At 40.5% G+C, this 18,166-nt stretch overlaps 1 protein-coding gene across 1 annotated transcript in view; it reads left to right on the top strand.

Moving 5' to 3' along the window:
* EFHC2 (EF-hand domain containing 2) overlaps nucleotides 1–18,166 on the top strand; it is a 61,508-nt gene that overhangs the window by 31,055 nt on the left and 12,287 nt on the right. The window contains exons 8-11 of the mRNA XM_050902055.1: nucleotides 4,374–4,539; nucleotides 5,573–5,715; nucleotides 10,843–11,039; nucleotides 15,587–15,720. Coding sequence (XP_050758012.1) covers nucleotides 4,374–4,539; nucleotides 5,573–5,715; nucleotides 10,843–11,039; nucleotides 15,587–15,720 — 640 coding nt within the window. The remainder of the gene's footprint in view (nucleotides 1–4,373; nucleotides 4,540–5,572; nucleotides 5,716–10,842; nucleotides 11,040–15,586; nucleotides 15,721–18,166) is intronic.

Raw genomic sequence — 18,166 nt, 5'->3', positions numbered from 1 at the left:
GAAACAGACTCTCACAAAAACCAAGTCTCAGCTGTTTGTTATACATCTCCTCTTATGTATAGAGAACATCATGTTAACAATGTCATCCCTTCAGGTTATCACCACCTCTTATATTGTCCAAGGCTAGTGGGATTTCTTTCTCCTGTTCTAGGCTGTAATGCTCAGAGGTGTCTGTCCTCTTCCTCTGAAGGCAGAATTTCTTGCCTGCCTGCTGTATACTCATATTGAGTATGGTTATCACTCTAATCCAAAATACGTAGCACTTGTCTCTTCCTTGAAATATGGTTTTATCTAACAAACACATGAGGGTTTTTCTACAGTTCTTCAACTGAGGGCAGAAGGTAATCTTAGAATGTATACCAAAATCTTACAGTGTATATTGAAACTGAAAGCAAACTCATTCAAGCTGGTTTAATGCTGCCTCTGTGGCAACAAATTCTTCTTGAGGAGTTTAGTTTTTCTTACTGAGAAGGCCATGCTATCTTCAAATTGTTTATATGCTAAAGATGTGGCTGGAGCTGTTTTGTTTCTTGCTGTTCCCAGTGCTTCTTCAAATCTCACTCAGGTTTTGATGTTGTGAGAAAAAGTTACTAGTATGTGGTAGATGTTTGATATACTAGGTGAAATAAACCCCCTAGTGCCAGCCCATCCCCTGCTGGGCATCAGTTGATGCAGTAACAAGGGGTGAAACTGTCCATGGGGAAAATATCTGTGCTATTCTTTCTGGAAATAGGAATTTGTAATCCTGGACTTTCAATTTACCCTCTACCCACTGTAAATTCACACTGAAAATGTTACAGCCTGGAAGAAGAGAGCGTTGATTCCTTTTCCAGACTGGACAAAGGTAATTTTCTTAAGAAACAGTGATAACCTTGAGAGGAGTGCATTTTATGTGTAAGTGCAAGTTGTCTGTCTGATTCTACCCTAATGGTGCGTGGCAGAGCAAAGATGAAACGAGTTTTGAGCTCGGGTATGGCTACTAGTCTACTGCACCTGGCTGGCTGTTCAAAAGTTGCAGAAATGAGTTTTTAACTAGTTTTGTAGACTGTATTTCTCCATGGCAATTTCTTTCGGAATTTCCTCATTCACAGGAGAGAATCTGAATACGTAATGCTTTAAAATCCTGGAAACTGTAGGTGGCACAAGGCTGGATGCTTGCGTTGTTCTCTTGAGTGGATCTGAATGACGCAAGGTCATTTTACTTCGGGGAAAGGATGGGAACCAAAGCACTGAACTTCTCTTTGGACTTCGTTTACTCCAAGCTTGGGTTGTGAGGGATTAACATACTTTCTGGGGCTAACACAATATTCCTCTTAATTTGTAGTTTCCTTCTAGTTTATAAATCTAATTTTCGTCCACATGTGCTAAAAGTACATACAAAGGGAAGTGCTTTAGCATTTCTTAATGAATGCCTTATGTGTGAGCGTTAAATGTGTGTACACTGTGACCTGCGTGTAAACGCATTAGCTTGTCTTCTGAGTTTATCAGTTCAACTGAATGTCCTGGCTTCCCAAACGCTTTTGGCAGGCAGCGTGTTATTTGCAGCCATGCGAAGAGAAGGGGTTTGTTTCTGCTAAAATACGCTGTTACAAACCTCCGCACTTCGAGGGAGAAAACATTGGTGCAGATTAGCATATTGCGTCATTGAAAAATTAGCGTTAAGGTTTATAAACAGCATCAGGGCGCTAATGAGGCGGCTCTGAGTTCCGGACCTCAGCGCCAGGCGGTGAGGGGAGCGGAGCGGCAGTGCCCTGCCGCGCGGCCACTAGGTGGCGCTGTGGGAGCGCGGGAACCGCCCGCGCGGGCCTGCCTTCCCTCGCGCCCGCTCCCCGCGGCAGCGGGAAACCCGTGCCGTGAGACCGGCGGCTCAGCTCCCCGCCGGCCAGCGCGGCGGTAGTCACGTGGTGGCCGAGCACACACCGACTCGGGGCCTTTGGGTATTGGGGGGTTCCTTCTGTCTCCGTAGATGTCGATTTGTCGTACCAAGAATGGCATGTATCAGTTACGTAACGGGGCACACTGACAGCGTCTCGAGAGGCAGTTTTTGTCACAAACAGTGTTTAGAAAATAGTATTTTGGTGCATGTTCACATACACACATACTCTTTTATGGTGAAGATGGCTTTGAAAATTTCTGAGGGGACTTTCTTTTGCATACGGGTTTGGCCTCTGTACTTCTGAATCACAGAAAGGGCACGTGTCGTTTTTATGGAGAAAAATGTTGGCGTGGTTTTGCAAAACCCCTTTTTGACTGATGCAGGTGAAGGTGTTAGCTTTTTGAATCAGACCATACTCTTCTAAGAGGTAAAGGCCAAAGGAGATCCCATTGTGTTTTCAAGTTAAAGAAGAACTCTGACATCTGAATGCTTTTTATATTTTTTGACTTCATACTGCTGTTAGGCAAGTCAGATTTTAAGACAGTATGTTGCTTTGATCTTCTGATACAGCCATGTTTAAAACATTTTAATCACAAACCAATTCAGAAAATGTTCCAGCTGACAACAGTTTTGTCATTCTCCTCTATTTGCACTGAAACCCATGCTACAAGTTTAGGTTATTCATCTTTCTTCAGTTGTGGGTAGAAAAGTTAACTTTTAAAGAAAAAACCTTTATTTCATGGGATCCAGTTTTATACACTGGTCACTTATATCACTCTGCCCCCTGGGCTGTGGTTTGTGATCCATCTTCTTCCAGTTTGCCTCATGTGTTTGTCTTTCACTTACTAGCCCAGCCAGCTCTCCCTTCTTCAGGGCAGCACCTCCAGCCCACCCAGGTGCGGAGGTGATGCAGCTCCATTCGAGCAGTGCTGCGCTGGTTGGCTCTGACCTTCTTACCGTACCCGTGTTCGTGTGGGAAGGGCTCTGTGGGTTGTGGGGGGCAGCAAGCTGGGCTTGGGGCCACAGCAAAGAGGGCCAGCCGCAGCCTGGGCTGCCCAGAAATCGAGGAGAGTGACTGTCCCCCTCTGCTCAGCGCTCATTAGACCTCTTCAGGCCAGGAAAGATGTGGACCAACCAGGGCGAGTTCAGGGGAGGCCCCGGGATGGTCAGGGCTGAGGAGCGCCATGGGGAGCAGGGCTTGCTCAGCCCAGGAAGGGCCCTGAGCGGCTGCCTGCACCCACCCATGGGGAGGTTGCTGAGACCAGGCAGCCTGGCTCTTCACAGGGCTACACGGCGGGAGCACACGAGACAACATGCACAAGTGGAAACAAGAGGCTCAGAGTTGGATATCAGAAAAAACTTTCCTCCCTGGGGCAGGCTGCCAGGGCAGGCTGTGCAGGCTCCATCCTGGAAGGTGTCAGGCCCCAACTGGACACAGCCCTGAGCAGCCTGGTCTGGCCTGGGGCTGACCCTGTCCTGAGCAGGAGACCATGCTAGATGCCTCCCGAGGTCCTGTCCAACCCGAATTATCCTGTGTTCCTGTGATTTATGTCTTCATTTGCTTCAGGTCTGCCCATTTACTTTCTCCCATATACAAGTTACTTTTTTCCTCTCACCTCTTCCATTTTCCATTAACCTTATTTAACTAGCAGACTGTGTTACTCTGCTGAAGTTTTATGCAACCCCCACTGGCAGCTGGAAGCTGTATTGCAGCGAAACAGCAGTGCAGGGAAGCAACAAGGGGCCAAATGGTACAGCAAGTACAATGGTACTCCAAGAGAGGAGTAAGGAGGGACCATAGGGCAGCAGGGCTTTTGGGAGCAACCCCTACGGGAAGTGAGTGCAAGTCCCTGACCAGACATGTCTCTGCTGAGTCAAGAGAGCTCCTGCTATGTATCTGGATTAGTCAGGACCATTGATCACTGCAAGGAAAGACTTGAGACTGGGGGAAAATGAAGAAGAACAAAGCTTCCTAAACTCTGGATAAAGTGAGATGTGGACTGAAGCTATTGGCTTCAATGTACCAAATTCTTCTCATATATGTATGATTTAAATAATGAATAAAAAATTATTTATTTATGTATTTATTTTCCTCTGGAAAAAAGTAGAGGGCAGGAAACTCATAAGCCAAGTATTTACTTAATCAAGTTGTATCAAAGGATAAAACTGAAAAATTAATTTAGAATTGTTAATTTATTATTTTATCCCATTTTGAAACTGTATTTGTCTTTCCTTTTGCCTGTGTATCTTAATGATATTTGTCAAACATTTTAAGATTATAGATGAAATCCGGAAACCCTTGAAGAAACAATAATTTCACTGTCGGCTTCTATGGAGTCTTTTTCTACCCTGTAACAGTAGGAGGGATTCTGGTTTGACTTTGATCAGTGCTTTGTTACAGAAATAAGCTAATAAGTATTCATATTGGAAGTTTAAATCCTTAGTAGAATGGCTTCATCAGAACAGTAATAAATAAGTCTTGCTGTCTTTGTTGTAGAGGATTTCACCCCAGTTCCATATAAGGCTCTACCACCTCCAAAACCAGAAAAAACGTTTCCTCCTTATACTGGATTTGGTTCCGAAGAGGATTCTCTGTGCTCCTGTATGGGTCTGCTTCCCAAGCCTCCCCAAAAAGATTTCAAGAAATTCATGGAGAAAGACAGGTATTTCAATGAAAAATAATTCCAACTTTTTAATTATGTCTTTTTGTGAAGGAGATTAATGTTAAGTAGGGGTGTCATTTTTTCAGCAAAATATGCAGCTCATCAGACTTTTAAGGGACAGGTACATGAGGACTTGTTTAGTGACATGGTACTCCAATTTTCTCCAAACTCAGCAAAATGTCTTTTTTGAGAAGGCAAATATTCTGACCCTCCCATCCCCTACCTTCTTCCATTCTGCTGTCTTCAGTGGGAGTTTGATGGAAGTCTTAGTCCAGGAATTAGTCAGGAATTTTGTATGCTTCAGCAGTCCAACACTGATTTGTTTTTCTGTTTGACTTTCTGGCATTTACTTTTTTGGTCTGCTGAATTTAATGTGGTTTACTGTAGCAATATTAAAGCAGTACCCCTTTACTTTCCATTATGAAATGGTTTGTCAGGCAGTGGTTGTTGAAGCCTAAGCGGAAAGCAGAGTCACATGCTAGAGATTCACCTGTAGAACCTCTCTAAAAGAAGAAAACTACTAGAAAAAGGCTTAGGAATGTATTGATAGTGCATATAGCGGTACTGTAAATCATTTAAAACACAATCACTTAACAAATATCCAACTAGTAAGATCATCTGGTGGGTCTGATTTTGTGGAGATAATCCTGGTGTGTATTGCTATTCAGAATTTGATTTGAAAATACACATACCTAACTGTGTTCTTCCTTTATAAATTTTCTGGAAAGAAACTTGGAACTTGATTTGTGACTGAATTTGAATACAAATTCATTTCATTCCAGACCTGTGGCAGAGAAGTAATTTTCCCCTGAAAATGATTCCTTTCTATCTATCTGGCTTACTCTAGCTGGTTCTGTTAAATTAAGCTGAAAATGGTTTTTGACGAAGTAGGGAATCTCATGCCATTTCTCTTCTTGGTCCAGGAATAACACAATTAACGTATGTTACAAAACTCAGGAGAATGCATCTCTTAGTGATGAAAACTTTTCTCATACTCTGTTTTTGATTTCTCACCTCTTCTTTTGCTTTTTAGAAGTGGCATGGAAAGTAACATACTGCGTTTTCTTGCAAAACTCGTCACAGATAGTCCTATTGACAAAGATCGGAAATTCATTATTTCCTACTTCCTGAGTGATGATACCATTTCAGTTTTTGAACATATGCAGCAAAACACAGGTAAGATGTAGTAATGTCTTGCAGTCAGTCCCAGTTGCCCTGCTTATTTGATTAGAGTTTACAGTAAACGTTGTGGCCAGACTCAGCACTAGCAGAAGCAGGGATGTGGATTTTTAAATGCAATGGGAATTACATCAGCAGGTCTACTGCATTATCTTGTATAGCTGTATGTCATACTAATTTATAATCTTCATCGCTCAGAATAACGCTGTTCATTGTATGACAGTACTTCACAATATCCTTTGGGAACTGGAAGTTTAATGCATTAGAACTTTTATTACATTTTAATTTGCAAGTTTGGCCTTTAAACATTTGCTTTTGTTGTGGATAACATACAGGAATTGTATTGTAACTGATGATAAATTGGGACAGGAAATGTAAGACATCAAGAATGAAAGAGTAAATCCTTTGCTTTGCAAGATTGTGTTATGGTGTTACGGAGCCTATATAGCATCCATGGTTAGAAGCAGCTCATGAAAGCAAAACAGCTGTGATATTTTTTAACATACTTTATCATGAATCATGTAGTGTTGAGTATATAAAGAGTGAATATTGCCCTGTGCTGGTGTCTGTATGTATGTGTGTGTGCATATAATACTGAACTGAATTTCAAGAGCCAGAGTACCAGTGTTTAAGTGACAAATGCTTTGTTGCTTCTCAGTTGCTTGATCACATTTATCCTATTGCTGGAGCATGGTCACCCAATGTTGTCATGGTTAAATTCTTTTGACCACTGTTGTCTGCTGTAGGCTGCCTCCAACTGAGGATATGAAAGGTTTTGTGATTTTCAAGCATCTTTTTATTTCCTTGGAGTGTCTTGCACACAGATGGAAGGACACAGCACTGGGAAGGATGTCAGGAAGTCATTTTGTAACTCTGTAAGAGAGATAGAGAAGCCCTGGCTAAGCATGACCCTGTTGGAGAGATTCGTGTATTTCTGTGAAGCCCACAAAACATCTACAGCGACAGTTTCAGAGCAGTTAACATCCAGAAGTGCTCTGGCACCTCTCAACATGTGCAGCCAAAGGACTGACTCTTAAAAGCTGCTGTCAGCCTCTGATAAAACCATAGAGAGAAGAAAATCAGGAAATCACATTCTCTCAAAGACAAGGGAAAAAGAGTAATAGAAGGTTTCCTTAGTTACTGTGTTAGGCTCTTGTGGAACCTCGTGACTAGCTCTTTTGATACCGCTTGAATTGCCCTATATCAGCTTCTTGGCACAGAGCACCTTAGTATGGTATTTCAAGTACACCCTGCAATGGTGACCAGCTCACTGTGCTCAGTACTGACCTATTTGGTAGTTCCAGCTCACTCTCTGGAGCAAAGACTGTCCTAGGGAGAACTGTTCACTCCCCTTTGCTTCAGGCTCTTGTGCCAGCAGTTGACTTTCTAAGGTCCAGTTATTCAGCTTACAGTTAAAGACTAAGTATTCTTGCGACCCTACGCTTAAGCCTTTACTGAAAATGATTTCTGATGTTAATCCTTTTCAGACCTATGATGAACATCACATCCATAAAAATTGAAGGTGTGGTGAATATGTAGACCCTTCTGTATTCCTAGAGAACTCTTTTTGTTCCAGTGGTGCTACTAAGTAATTTTGAGTGCCCTGCACAAGAGTAGGCTTTTGGGAAGGCCTGAGCCTTTTCAATGCAAGGAACTTCTAATGGTATCTCTGCTTGTATCCAACTATATTATGAATGCATAAATAGTGACCTCACCCCCAACTAAAATACAAGCAGTTCTCTGAGAAATGTTTTGAAAATGCATGGAGTACCTGCCTAGGCTTCAATGAGCATTCTCAGTTAGCCCTGCTCCACTGCAACATCAAGATTTAGCACTGCTTATGGCTGCAGTGTCCTGTCATCATTATTTTACTAGTTTCCTGCCATCCAGTGACCTGTAATTTATGCAACTTCTTTTATTACAGCTAAAGACGCATACACTTATATATATATTTATTATGTAATGCTGCTGTGACACTCAAGAGCAGCTCAGTTCTCCACTAGTGAATGACATGTTTCATTGACATTCTTTATGTCTGGACACATAAAGGATGCTAAGGGTACAGCTGCACTGTTAAATTAAGGAAGTCCAGGGAACAGTTTGAATCTTGGACCCCAATCGTATGTATTGCCTGTTTGGTCACTCCTGGTTCTCCTTTGCACCATTCCAACTAGATGGCTCCAGAGAGCCTGGGGCCCCTCCTGGAGGATGCTTAACTCCAGAAAACTCTCCTGCAAGGCAGTAAGGACAAGGCTGCACCAGGTTTGGCTTGCTCCACCCTTACCAGTCATCTAACACTATCCCAGGAGGTTTTGCACACTCAAAAATTCAGGTCCTTCTGACACACCCAGGGGCTGCAATACATACCCTCAGTTTTATGCTGTAGAACACCACTCTGTTGGACTGCAGCACAGCCCTCACATACCTTCAAACAGTTTGAACACACAAAAATAATAGGTGTGTCTTAAGGCCCCAGATTTGTCACGTAGCACCCAGAGCAGAGCCAGAGCCACACACTGTGCAGTGGAGATGTGGTCAGTTGGTCAGGCTCTCAACAGCATGGGTGCCAGGCCAGAGATTGCTTCCTGGCTTCCTTTTATTTTGGAATGAGAATATATGCTGGGATTACAGCTGGGAGCCCATTGAACATTGCTAGTCAAACAAAATTTGAAACAATAAATGGGCAGGTTGAGCAACAGTAAAAAATGCTTTAAGATGTGTGTGAAAGGCAAGTATCTGTACATGGGTTTTTAACTTCCCTAGGATGTTAAAGTGGATGGAGTAGCTGACTTTCAGAGCTGGTAGAAAGGTGAAGTGGAAGGACGTGGCTAAGAACTGGCCATTGGAGAGTTTAGTGAGAACAGCCTTTAAGAGGCAGGGTAAGAAGTAGGGATGAGGGGGGAGGTAGAGCAGCAGTTGGAAAGAGGCCTAGGACTGCAGAAGTTTCTTTGTTCCTACCTTCCTTCTTTTCTTTCTTCTCCCTTTCTCTTCTCTCTCTGTATCCCTCCTCATGTTAGTCATGTCTGAAGGAAAAGTGAATGGGTTTCTTCGAGGTTAAGAATGAGAAGGCTTTGCAGAGGTCAGATAAGAGCAGCTAGGAAAAAGGACTAAGGCATGCAAAATGGGAGGGAGAAGAACATTTATGTCTGAGAAGGAAAAGTGTTGAAGTAGATGGGGTGGGAGAAGAGTAAGTTTGAGCACATCTTAGAGAGGGGATGAGTTAAAACATTAAATGACTCCCAAAATAACAACTTGACCATCCCTTTTGTGCACAGGTTGAGAGCGTTATTTTTGCCTTTTTATTTGCATGAATTGATATAAATTGGCAAGTAAAAATGTTTCAAATCTCAGTCCTAAGGTGGAAGTAATAAGTTACTCTTACTTTTCTCAGCCCAACAACCTGAAGGTTGCAGAGAAGTACTTCACACTAGTAGTAACACTGTGAAACTGTATTTGAAATGCACGGGGCTGGACATCTTGAAGCACTTGTTGAGATGGGGGTCAAAGCATGAGAACTTTGGCTCCCCATGCAGAAGATTACAACCCCTTTTTTACTCAGTGTAAGACCAAGCCAACAGCTGTACAAACACCTGCAAAGTCTGATCTGATCTTAATGGAAGAGAGTCTTTGATTGTGGTGTTTATTTTGTGCTTTGAGCCTGGCTCTTGTAGATTTCCATCAAAATTTCTCATCAGGTTTCAGTGTAGAATCTCTAACCTAATGAGATATTTTCGGTTGTTTTTCTTTATACCTCTTGAAATGTACTAACCTGTAACGTTTAAAAAACAACTATGGGACAGAGGTATTAAGGTAAGTTTCCAATCTAAGCGCCCAATTGCAGGGAAACAGAGAGACAAGAGTGAAGTTCCAATCTTACAGAGACCAGTTCTGTTTAAATATTACAAAGAGTTGCCAGGATTATATAACCTAAAATTTCATATTTGTTTGAATAGCTAGGTGAAAAGGAATGTGTTAAGATTAGACTTACATTAGTGATTTGAATTGTTTTTTGATTCAAGCTGGATCTGACCGTTACCATAGTGTATTTTTTGTCTTTTGCTTTTGTGGTGCTAGTAAAGCAATTAAGAGAGACATCTGCTCCAAACTCTGGTTTAATAAGTAGTTTGGGTTTCATATTCATTTATAAGTTTGACTATAAAAGGCATTTTATTACACTGTTCATCAGCTTTTTGTTGGACTTGCATTGCTACCTAATATGTAAGATGTCATTAAATGTTACTAAAGTATGCTTTTTGGCTTTTGGCTTGGAAGTTCAAATATAAACAGGAAACAAAACCCAGGCACTCTAGAGTTGTTGTAGGGCACATATCCTGATGAAACTAAACGTGTGACAGAATGTTTTCTAGAAAGCTTGGTACATGCAATGCAATTTGTGGTGCATCAGAAGATACTACTGGAAAGTGAAATGTTCGTTTTAGTATCTTACGTACCCTTGAGCACCGCGTGCAGTTTCCAGTGGCACGAATAAAATCATTATAATGTGAAAAGAAATAATGTGACATACCCAGCTCACAAAGGAAATAACAGATCGCAATTAAATTGCATTGGCAGAACAGTATGTGGAAGATGGTGTCATGTCACTCCTACTTTTTTTTTACATTCAAAAGCCCTTAAAAACAAGTTAGAATTACAGTGTACCAGAATTCATGATCTTCATAGGGCTGTGCTATCCTGAGTTGTGAATTTTTTTTTTTCCTTTTTTGCTTTAACAGTTCAAGGATAATTGCCTGCATCTTACATTTTGCATCTTACATTTCTCAAGGGTCAGTCCCAAGGCTGGCAACAGGGTTATGGGAACGATTTGAAGAGGCATATTTCTGTCCCATTTTAAAGAAAAGAAAAAAGGGAAGGTGTTTGGCAGGCATTCAAATGAGACATGTCACAGAATATGCACAATGTAACTGTCGCTGTGGACACTGGCAGAGACAGTTCTTTTAGGAATGAGAGGGAGAGGGAAAGTATCTTATGAGACAAGAAACTCAAGGGTGAAAACTGGTATTTAAATACAAACCAGCTGGTTTGGGGTGTCTTTGGGGTTTTCTTTTGTGGGTTTTTTTCCCCAAGTAAAGCCACAATTAATTATTTACAATTCTATTCCCATAGGGATACTTGGTGGGAAGTTCTTGGAAAGAGGTCGCATTAAGAAGCCTGGGCAGGAGCTCTTTAAGAGTGAGCCATCTGAATACTTCAAAGCTCAGAATCTGTTTGTTGGAGCCAGAGTTTGTTTCCATGGTCACAACTTTCTTTTGGTGGATGCTGATGAGTACACGTTCAACTACATGGAGAAGCATGCAAATGAGGTGAAGCAGGCTCTTGTTATTTTCTTTATCTTTAAGGACTGTACCTTATCTATATATTTTTCAGAATTATTTATACCTAGTTTCTTCACCCAAAGTTCACAGCCCAATGCTGCCTGTCTAGCAATGGATTTAGGAGATGCTAGCTAGGGATTACATGCAAGCCTGGCCACTCTTTACCATCCATTCCCCTTCTACTTTCTCTGCATCCACTCTTATTGTATTAGGGGTTGTTAGAAGGTATATCTCTGCCTATTCCTTCTTGAGACTGTTTATGGACCTCATGTGCCTGAATTGATCTAACACTTGTGCCTGAACTGACCTAACACTTGTTGAACCTACAGATACTGTCTGTTTCCACAGTTTTCTGTGGCAGCAAGTTGAAAAGTTCACTGCCTGCTATGTAAAAAAAAAAAAAGTGATAAAAGAAGTAAGTATCTTTTATCTGGTTTAAACCAACCTCCCACTAGTTTCAATGCCAGTTCTAGTGTTCTGGGGTTTGGTGAAGATGCCCATTCACCTTGTGCATCACCTTCATAATTTTGTAAATCTCAGACATTCTTCCCCCTCAGCCTAATCCTATCCAGTGAAGAATCTCACCCTTTTTAGTCTGTCCTTGCAAGGCAACTGTGAGATGTGGAGACTGGAACAGTGCACAGTACTCAAGATGTGGGCACATCCAATTTACAGTCTTACCAATGAGGCTATTTTATTCCCTGATTTGACTTTTTGGGGGTTCATACATATTTATCTGCCAAAACGTTTGCCTTGTAATATTAGAAATTTGTATCACAGTCAGGAATTCAAGCTTACAGTTTGTACTGAGTTTCACTATCTTTTGGTGTTGCCTTCAGAAGGGAGAGCAACAACAAATAGAGAGCTGAGGTGCTTCTGCTGATGTATACTTTATGCTACCAGTCATTACACAAATGGCTGGTAAAGAAGCCCTCATTCACCAAAGCCAGAAACATATCCAATAGGAGGAAATTGATTGTCCTATAGCAATTGTCACAGAGGTCAAAAAGAAAGGATATGGAGATGGAGAACCACAGAAGAGTCACAGAGCGTTTTGTAGGATTTTATGTTGGTTTGGTAAGAAATGTAGATTACTGTTTCTTTTTATGATTAAGTTTGTGCTGCAATATTTGAATAAATGTACCCTGGTATACTTGGAAATTCCTGTTATGTGCAGCTCTGACCCAGGCACTCTGAGAGCCAGCTCAGGAGCCAAGGCATTTCTGCATCCCAGTCCCTCTTGTAGATCGTTGCTTCATCACAGTATGATCTTGAACATCAGCCTTTGGACTAGACTGTGCTGTGAGGACTTTGGGGTGGTGTGTATGCTTCATAGCTCATGGTGGGGCGGCAGCATGAATTGTGCCTTCAGCAGACCTCCTCCAGAGCTGCCCTTTTGCTTAGGCTTGCTGAGAGCACGCCTAGGGAAAATATCCAGGAGGGTTTATCAAGCTATGGTCCTCTGCCCATTTGTCCAGACCTTTTGTGGATGGAGAAGGGAGAAGGTTCTTAGTGCAAGTTTTAATTGTTCCCTGTCTGCTGGCTCACCAAAGTGAGTGAACCTGCAGGACTTCCAAGATGCCAGTGGGCCTAGCGCAGTCTTGGGGACTGCGAGTCTTGATGCCATTGTGCTGCTGAGGCAGAGGTAGATGCAACCTGACCCTGTGCTGCCTTTGGGCCACACGTGCTGTTCTCACTAAATGAAAATAGCAGAACAGAGTGATTTCTTTGTAAATTAACGTGGAAGTAGCACCACCTGCCTTCCCTGGAATAATGAGGAAGGTCTGCAAAATGCTTGTTGATCTAAAATGCTACGACTGCTAAATGCTTTAAGCAGTAAAAAACAAAGCTATATACATTATGTTTTCTTACTGCTGGGCTGTTTCTCCTCCTAGTAGAATCAAAACCAAAGCTATTCTCCAAAATGCAGAGTGCATCATTAGATTGTAAACGTTCTTTGAAACTGCTGTTTGCATTGTTTATCTTGGATCAAACAGGTGAGATATTAGTTTTCCAGACGGAATGATTGTATATTATCAAAATAAAATCTGCAAAACGGGAAGAAGCAACACTAAAAATACTTCTTTAAAGTGAATTTTGAAATGTTCTTTGCACAGTTAAGATTTTAAAACAGCTGGCAGAGAAAAAGGTTTACTCTCCCAAGGACAGATGCTTTATTCACATCCTTTGAATTGAGCTCCAGAAGTAAGCACACACCTTGTTTGCCTCAGTTCATCAGGGGATTGCATACTCAAATCACAAAAACTTCAGCAATTATTAGAGAAGAGCAGAGCTGGAAGATGGTTTGAAGAAGGGGAAACAATTTTAAGATGACTATTTGTCAGTTATTTCTAAAATTAGAAAATAATTTTCCTTCTGAATAGACAGAGGTTTCCTTTCAGCAGAACACATCAGTCTGTTTTCTGAAAACTGGTGAAAGAAATCCAGATGGAATGTTTTTCTTCTGGAAAATGCTATTTTGACCACATTTCTATAGGCATATGTTGATTTAGATGAAATTTTGATTGGTAATCATAGTGCAGGTGTGAACTGATTTTACTATCATTGAAACATTTGTTTGACACCACATGAGAGATTTGGAAAGTTTTAATCTTCTGTTTCAAAATTGTATTTATTGTATTGTTTTTAAGTTTTGGGGAGAGAAAAATCACTGAGTCTTGTCATTTTGATTGCCACCTGTACTGAAAGTAACTTTAAGGATCTAATTCTCAAAACTTTTCAACACTTTTAGCTCCTTTTCCAATTTGAGGAAAAAAGATGTATTAGGAAGCGTGACTTTGCTTGCAAAACAGAACATGTGCGTTGTGCGCAGTCGTACTGGTATTATCCAGGTTTGAGGAGGACTCTTTCAAACAAGGTGTCACTGTGCCTCTTTGGAAATGAATTCATCATCTCTGAAACAGTTTCAGTTGTTCAAACTTTGCAGTCTTCTGCAGCACAAACATGGAGGTTGATTTTACTTCCATTGAATTCAACATAATAACCTCTGACTTAAGCAAGACAATCAAACAAATTTAGATTGTGGCTACTAGCATGTCAGCAATTACATGAGAAGGGGGGAAAGTGGGTAAGGAGTTATTGCCGTGCTGCTTGGATACTCACTGTCTACGTAGGTGTTTGGAATATGTAGTTTAGAAAAAAGATGTAAAAATAACTGTTTTGATAATGTAGAGAAGACAGGTTTTTAAATAGATGGAACACTTTGTCCGTCTTTAAATACTCTGCTCATTGATTCCTTCTGCCCAGTCTTTTCTCGATCTCTGTTCCTTGCTTTTTCAGCAAAAAGCTGTGTGCTTAACGGCCCAAACAATACTAACTTGGGGAGGGGACTGAAAAAGTTGCTGTCTCTCAAACTTTTTGATTGCTGGTCCAGCTGCTCCACACCACTGCCTTGCGTGGCATTGCATGCCAGGGTTGTACCTGGAGTTTTGGCATAGGTAGCAATTGTCTTCTCTAAGTCTGAGCATGTTACCTGCAACCACTGATGTATTAATTGAACTTGGATCAATTTCTGCGGCTCTGGCAGTGTCATAGGGACTTTAAATACTCTGTTCTAGATCCCTTTGAACTGATACAAAGCTGTAGACAGACTTCAGCATAATTGGGGGTGAGGCCCAATCTCTGTTGTGATTAGGTCCTTAATAGCAGTCATACCAAATTTCAAATAATTGCTAGTTAAAACAAGATTGCTTACTGGAAGAAATGGGAAAAAACTATTTTCAGACAGTTCATTATGATTTGTAAGTTAGGTAGAGCATGACAGATGTAAGGACATATCAGATATTTATACTTGGACTCAACCCCAATTTAATGATGAAATACATAGATGTTTTATGTTAAAAATGAGTATAGCAAGTAAATCTTTGGTAGAGCTCTAACACAACAATCTGAATATAGGGTGGAAGCTTTAATGCTCCATGTTCTGTTTATCTAAATTCAAATTTATTTTAATGGCCTGTTTAGGAAGAAATAAGCGTTCTTACATGACAGGGAAAATTGGTTCCTAACAAATTTCCAATCTGCTCATTCTGAGTACGTAAGACAACATAGTCTAATATGAATGAGAATATCTGTTGGAACAGTTCATTGGAGCCAATGGTGAAAAGATGCTTTAACTTGGTGAAATTTATTAGTTGAGGTGCACCAACATAAAAGGAGGACCAAGTTATTAGAACTGTACTTTAAATGTTTCTACTTCTGCTTTAACAATACAATGTTTGAAGCAAAAGTGGATGTCCTTTTATGTAGCTGGAATAAGCTTTCTGAGAGTGCATGATCTGATGATTTTTGTTTAATTTTTTATATGCGCAGTAGGAAGCAATTTTTTTCAGTAGCAAGCTTCCCTCCAAACTTAACACAGTGCTGATTTATGCATTTGAAGTGAGACAATGAAGAAACTAATAATACTTAGCAGTTCAGCATTGCCCTGCATCTTGACAGCTCTTGTTGGTACATGCATAGTTGGTTGCATAGTGCTTTTCCCTCTAATCTATGTCTTGCTTTCCTCTGTTAAGTTCTCCATGGCTGATATTGGTGTCATCCTCAAGAAACTGAAAGACGTATCCAAACCTCATTCCCGAGAAATCAGACAGATGTTTGCAGCCACTGACCCTGAGCATACCAAGGTGATTGAGTATGACCCTTTCAGGTAAGACAGTGGATTTTGTTTTTTAATATTTAATGAAGGCACATTCCCCAAAGATGTATAGAGCATGACTGTTTCTTGATGCTTTCTGCATGTGTTAGAGGACAAATGGCATGCATTTGTTTTGCATTTACTTGGAGACTGTGTGTGCAAAAGAAAGTGAATCCATACCCCAGAAAAAAAGAGAAATGTGATAGCTTCAAGTAAGCTGAAAAGCACAACTAATATCTGTCTACTTTTTATGGAGCTGGCACAGGGTCTTGTGAAGAAGGGCAAGTCAGCAGTAATACATACACTGAAAGATAAAGAAAAGTCCATCCTGAGAGTCAAACCAATTAATTAGTAGTTCTCAAATTCAAGAAGGAATGTTTGAAATACACCTATAAGTATGATGTAGTGAAGCAGAATTGTAATTATACAGTTTAACTACTTTCAAAACCCAAATCTATGGCACATCATCCAGGAAATAAATACATGGCATACACTGAAGCTATCCCCTAAGCTATCGTTGAAACTATTGAAATTTTTGTTAAAAAGAGAAGGAAAAAATAACTAAAACTTAGATGCCTGTGCATCGCATGGTCCTATCCAGACTGCTTTTTCTCATAAGCTACTGGCAAGACCGTTCGCTGTTAGACACAAAGAACCACATGGGTTTAACAAAGATGCCTATCTTCAATTCAGCTTGAGAAACAGCTCTCTTAAGCAGTTAATTATTATTTCTTCTTTCTGTACCAAATTCAGATTGCAATCTGTCTTATTCTTCTAGAACAAAAAAAAAGCAAAACAAAGGATAACTAAGCTGTGGGAACAATTGTTGCAGCTTGTTTCTGTCAGGAAGAGTTTAGATGTAATTTTGTTTGCGAATCTTGGGTCTCACTCATTAGTCCCTAGCAATCACTAAAATATTCCTTAATTCCCAAACGAGACAATAATTTTGTCTGGGGGTTTTGGTGACTTGATTGTCACTGACTGGCTTGAGAAAATAAAAGACCTTTAAAATCCTGACACTGGAAAAATCTGTGCCATGTATGGAAATCCAATCTGTGGAAATACTCAGATGGGTGATGTTATCTACATGCTTTCAGCTTCGCCAGCCCAAGCATTTAGAGTGCCAGGCTTATCAGGCAGTATTGTCCTCTTCTGTGTGTTTGCAGTAGTATTACTGTAGGCTCCAGGAAAGAGGCTCCAGTTTTGACTGGATCTCTGAATGCTGCTACAATATAAATAATAATATTCAGTAAGTGGAATAATAATACTGACAAGATAATGATAATATTAATATATGGACCAAGTTTTGGTCATTGAGTTTGCATAATCTCAAATAAGGTTTGCTACTGTCAATAACTTGTCTTCTCCTAATATTTATCTCCTGCCACAGCAAATAAAGGATCTTTCTGATTTATTTAATATGAAAAAAGCAGCAGTTGAATCAAAGTAGACACTATACAGCGTGTAGCATCCTTTTTTGAATAGCTGTGTAAGTGCAATCATGTTCTATGAAGAGATATCTTCATTTGAACAGGACCGCGCAAGCTTCTGAAAGGAAGCAAGTGAAAAATTATGTTTGTTGATAAAATTTTGCAATTTGAAAGGGTACTAAGTTTCTGTGCTTTCAGTTCACATGTGGATGTTAAGAGACCCATTATCAGATTCATTCAAGAATTTAACTATTCTTCAGCCAGCAGTTTGAGTCTTGTGTCAGAACTTTGTGCATCACTAATAATTTCTGCCATTTGTTTTCAAAGATCGGTATATAAACACAGTGATGCAGTACCCTCAAGGGTACCACAAGGTACAGCTCTAATTGCATCAGCAATTACGGTGAAGTTTATTCTTAGTGCAGTTTATCCAGAAGTATTATATATAATTAATCTAATTTTGACTTGACATCTGGGTTTTGCCAGAATTCTATGGAATTAGTCTTATGGGAATCAGCTACTGATACTTATCATTATTAATGAGATTCAATTTTTTTGCATTAGTTGTTCCTAATGCACGTAGGGCTATGTTGATGCTTGCTGTTAAAAAAAAATCCTGTTGAACGTGAGTTCACCAGAGGCAGACATTTGGGATCATAACGCCAATGTAGTTACACTAAACCAGGTTTGACAAGAGGCTTTGTAACAGCTGAGGTAACCTACAGTTCAGGCCAGTTTTTTCCAGGAGATCAGGAAGCCTCCTAGGTTTCCTTGCATACCTTGCTACTGGTGTTTTTCTTCCCTTACATTATGTCAACATCCAGGACTTGCGAAGAACTCTGTAATGATTGAAGGCAACAAAACCTCTACTGCAAAGACAATGTAGTCTTTAAAATTAGTCCTTCTCCTCCCCTCCACCAACAATATAAAGCAGAGGGAGATTGTTCTGAACTGTAATTACTAGTCCTGGTTCTTAAGCTCCAAAGCTTGTGTCCATTTGCTGATATACTACAAGTGCCTTCAGGAGC

This window comes from Gymnogyps californianus, chromosome 1 (genome assembly GCF_018139145.2).
Source record: "Gymnogyps californianus isolate 813 chromosome 1, ASM1813914v2, whole genome shotgun sequence".
Taxonomy (NCBI): Eukaryota; Metazoa; Chordata; class Aves; order Accipitriformes; family Cathartidae; genus Gymnogyps; species Gymnogyps californianus.
This window is presented reverse-complemented; position numbering and strand designations above follow the sequence as displayed.